General features: G+C 40.2%; 1 protein-coding gene across 1 annotated transcript in view; it reads left to right on the top strand.

Annotated features, from left to right (window-relative positions):
• The window catches only part of prdm5 (PR domain containing 5), a 35173-nt gene extending 32875 nt beyond the window's left edge, over positions 1–2298 (top strand). The window contains exon 16 of the mRNA XM_034880795.1: positions 1545–2298. Within this exon, the coding sequence (XP_034736686.1) occupies positions 1545–1709 (165 nt within the window). The 3' untranslated portion in view covers positions 1710–2298. The remainder of the gene's footprint in view (positions 1–1544) is intronic.
• The last annotated feature ends 1290 nt before the right edge of the window (positions 2299–3588 follow it).

Genomic DNA, 3588 nt, shown 5'->3' with positions numbered 1-3588 from the left:
GCTGGACTCTTTTTCCCAGCTGTGGAAGAGACATTCTCATGTAAATAATTCTACCCTAAACTAAAAAGATAATAGAAATAACATGTGGATTTGATTTCAGAGTGGATTTTGAGTCAGACAAAAGGATCACACAGTTCCAGAAACGTTTTCCAGACAAGCTAGAGGGGCTCTATAAGCAGCATCTGTCATAACAGCTTTACAAATGTTGTAGAAGCATCCAGTAACATCTGGGTCAGGATGAGATGAGAAAGCCCTTCTCTCGTCAGCTCCTGTCACTGGAGCACTTTATAAAATGTCTTTATTTTACTGACTGGATCAGATGTGTTGATTGGTTGACAGATATTTGGACAGTAAAGCTAGGACATGATAGCACATCCATACGAGTCTCTAAGTTATGGGTAAATCTAACGAAATGTTTCTGTAGCAGTGTTTTCACTGGGTTTGTGGAAGGTGCACGGATTTGACAAAGGGGGCTAGGGGTCCTCAAGAAAATGGGACTTATCAATTTAATTTTGCATTATTTTGGATCATTATTATTTCCATATCTCTGTAACGCTAGAAAGATACTGAAGACAAAACTTACTAAATAGGTCGACTCGGGGACCAACTCTAATCATGTGATGTGAGAAAGGCGTGTGGTAGTGCCCAAAACTACTCGGGTAGTAACGGCGGGGACAGTCTGGCTGCGGGGACATCTTCGTCTTTAAGCCTACTGCAGCCCTGACTGTAGCAGGCCACACATGTACAATATATTTATAGTGGTCATGAACACATTACATTATAATTTCATGAGGTTATAAAGAGAAAACAATCCATCCTGTAGAGTAGAGACGAGCAGGATTGCTTGTGAAAATCTGGTTTGAGCACCCTGGCCCCAGATCAGACACAAATCTACGCTTCGCAGCCAGTGAGCCCCTACCGTGAGAAATATTATGGTACGAAAACCCTATGTACAATTATTAATTTACAACCACTCGGGACCAAAAAATAGTTGGAAAACAGAAATCTCCGAACAGACTACATCATATCATATGATGACAGGAAGCTCCTTTTTTTTCACCCTGATTGTGTTGAAATCAAAACTTCTTGTCCCAGGCATTCTGTTGTTCTTGTGCCACAGATGTAAGCTGTCTGAGAGACTTTCTGAACGTGGCCCTGAAGTTGTCCCCAGACAGAGTGAGGAGGACACATGCTGTGCCTCTAGAAGCAGTATGTTAAACTGCAGCTGCACAGCAGCCAGCAGTGGATTAACATGATTGATGGAGGACGATGGAGTCATTTTGGACTGTGTAAAATAGCTCATTTATGAAGGATGTTAAGTCGCATGCATTCCCTCTCGCTGCTGGTGGAGGAATCAAAGTCTGCCGCCAAGGTCCGCCGCGTGGGATTTCCAAATCTCTCTGTGTCTCCGCCTGTGGCGCTGATAAAAACTGTACAGTGAGCAGAAGAGTTTGGAAAACCACCACGTTTTGAACAACTTAAAGTGTGTTAAATAGCTTCAATTATCACTTTTAAAATCCTGTATCATTCCGTGTGTGTTCTAGGTGTGTGACCTGTCGTTCAGCTTGAAGAAGATGCTCAGCAGGCACAAGCTCACTCACAACCCGAACCGGCCAATGGCAGAGTGCCAGCTGTGCCACAAGAAGTTCACCAGGAACGACTACCTCAAAGTACACATGGAGAACGTCCACGGGGAGACGGAGAGCTAGAGCCAATTATGGAACCGCCGGCTGACAATGCTATCTGATTCCACAGATGAAATTCAGTCTCCCTATGCAACCAGTATGGCCTACACATACTGTATACACAGATGGAGCGATAGCAGAAATGTTTTTATTAAAGATACACACATGTAGGATATGGAAAACATTTGGGCAAGTACTTCAGGATTGAAACACAGGCTGTACATTTGTAATTTGTAAAGTTTGTCATACTGTTTAGTAGGGCTGCTCGATATGAGGAAAATATGCGATAACGTATGATTATCACGATAATGATATTACTTGCAAGAAAAACACATGTATTAAAACGTACCTAGTTCTGCCTTTCTGCTGCTTTCAGTATTCTGCCAAAATACAAGAAATTGCTGGTTGAATTTGGAAAACCAAACAACAATCATATCCTAAATGATTTTATTGAACAAATTAAACATTGAATCTAAAAAAGCACCATTGAAAAAAAAATGAAAGTTACATTAAAAGTGTAGTTTTTTTTACTCATTCTCTCTTTCAACTAACTAAAAAATCTCAGTGTGTTTGGTGATGTGTTTCTTGCCAAGTTGATATCGCGATGACAATACAAATATTATATATAGATAGATAGATAGCTAGATAGATAGATATATATATATATATATATATATATATATATATATATATATATATAAATAAATATATATATATATATAGAGTGCAGCCCTACTGTTCAGGTACTGTTTGAGCTGGCTTCAGAGCCGCTGTGTCTGCCCACAGAAATGTCCGTAATGTCCCTTTTAGTCTATCTGACTTGTAACCATTGTTACTGTTCATACTGTTCCAGCCCGACCTCGTCCACTGTAGCCTGTACTGACCAGCTGTCTGAACACATCACTGTACATCTGGACCCATCTGGGACCAGCAGACTCTCTACATGTTTACACCGGTTCTTTGGCATCCAAACCTGTTTGATATTTAGACTCTGTTGAGCCTCACTTCAAAAGCATGTTGCCCCATTTATTACTTCAAAATAAAAGTATTTCAACAGAATGTTTGAACGGTAGATGGAGAGAAGTGAAGCTCTGAAAACTGTAATTTTAACCAGCTACAAAATCTGAAACCCTTCACATGTAAGATCATATTTACATGATAACCAGAGAGTATAAACACACTGTCCTCACTCTTTAATGCTCCCGTTTCATTTCTATACGGGCCTTCATTTAAAAAGTCATTAAGAAAACTTGCGGAGCAGAGGCTGCATGGCTTTTTAGGTATAATGTAGTAGGCGACTTTAAAACTGTTGCACGTACATTATTAATTTAAAATGAACGAGTCCGTCCTTTCCAACGGCCTTTTGGTATTTAAAGTGTGTTACTGTTTCTGTGTCCCAGATTGTCTTAGGGACAAAGAGAATCCAAAGTACTGTGTATGTTGACTTTCTTGATATATTAAATATGTTTACTTATGAATGCCCCAGGGTTATTGTGCCTTACGGTATGTGTTTAAGATCTTTGCCCGTCATTGTTCGATCCAGTATTTAATGTATTTCAATAGAAGAGCAATTCTCTCCTGTTTTTGGTCCACCCCCCCTTTGCTTCCCCCTGTGATTAATGCACATGTTCCCGCTGTTTATTCTGCATCTGTAGACTGTGAATTGTCACTTCACACTTTTGTATTTTGAAATATATAAAACCTCATCACCTACCAAACATCCATTTCCTCCGCCCGTTCTAATTATGTGTTTGTGAACTGTTGATGTTGGGGGTGGGGGTGCAAGGAAACGCTTTGAGAGTTGATTAAAAGTGTTCGCTTTCTCGTTGTTAATCTAACCCCTATTCTCGGGTTGGCGGTCTGCTGGGAGCGGGGGCTAATTATGCTTTTTTTCCTTCTTACC

The sequence above is a fragment of the Etheostoma cragini genome, chromosome 9 (assembly GCF_013103735.1).
Source record: "Etheostoma cragini isolate CJK2018 chromosome 9, CSU_Ecrag_1.0, whole genome shotgun sequence".
Classification (NCBI taxonomy): Eukaryota; Metazoa; Chordata; class Actinopteri; order Perciformes; family Percidae; genus Etheostoma; species Etheostoma cragini.
This window is presented reverse-complemented; position numbering and strand designations above follow the sequence as displayed.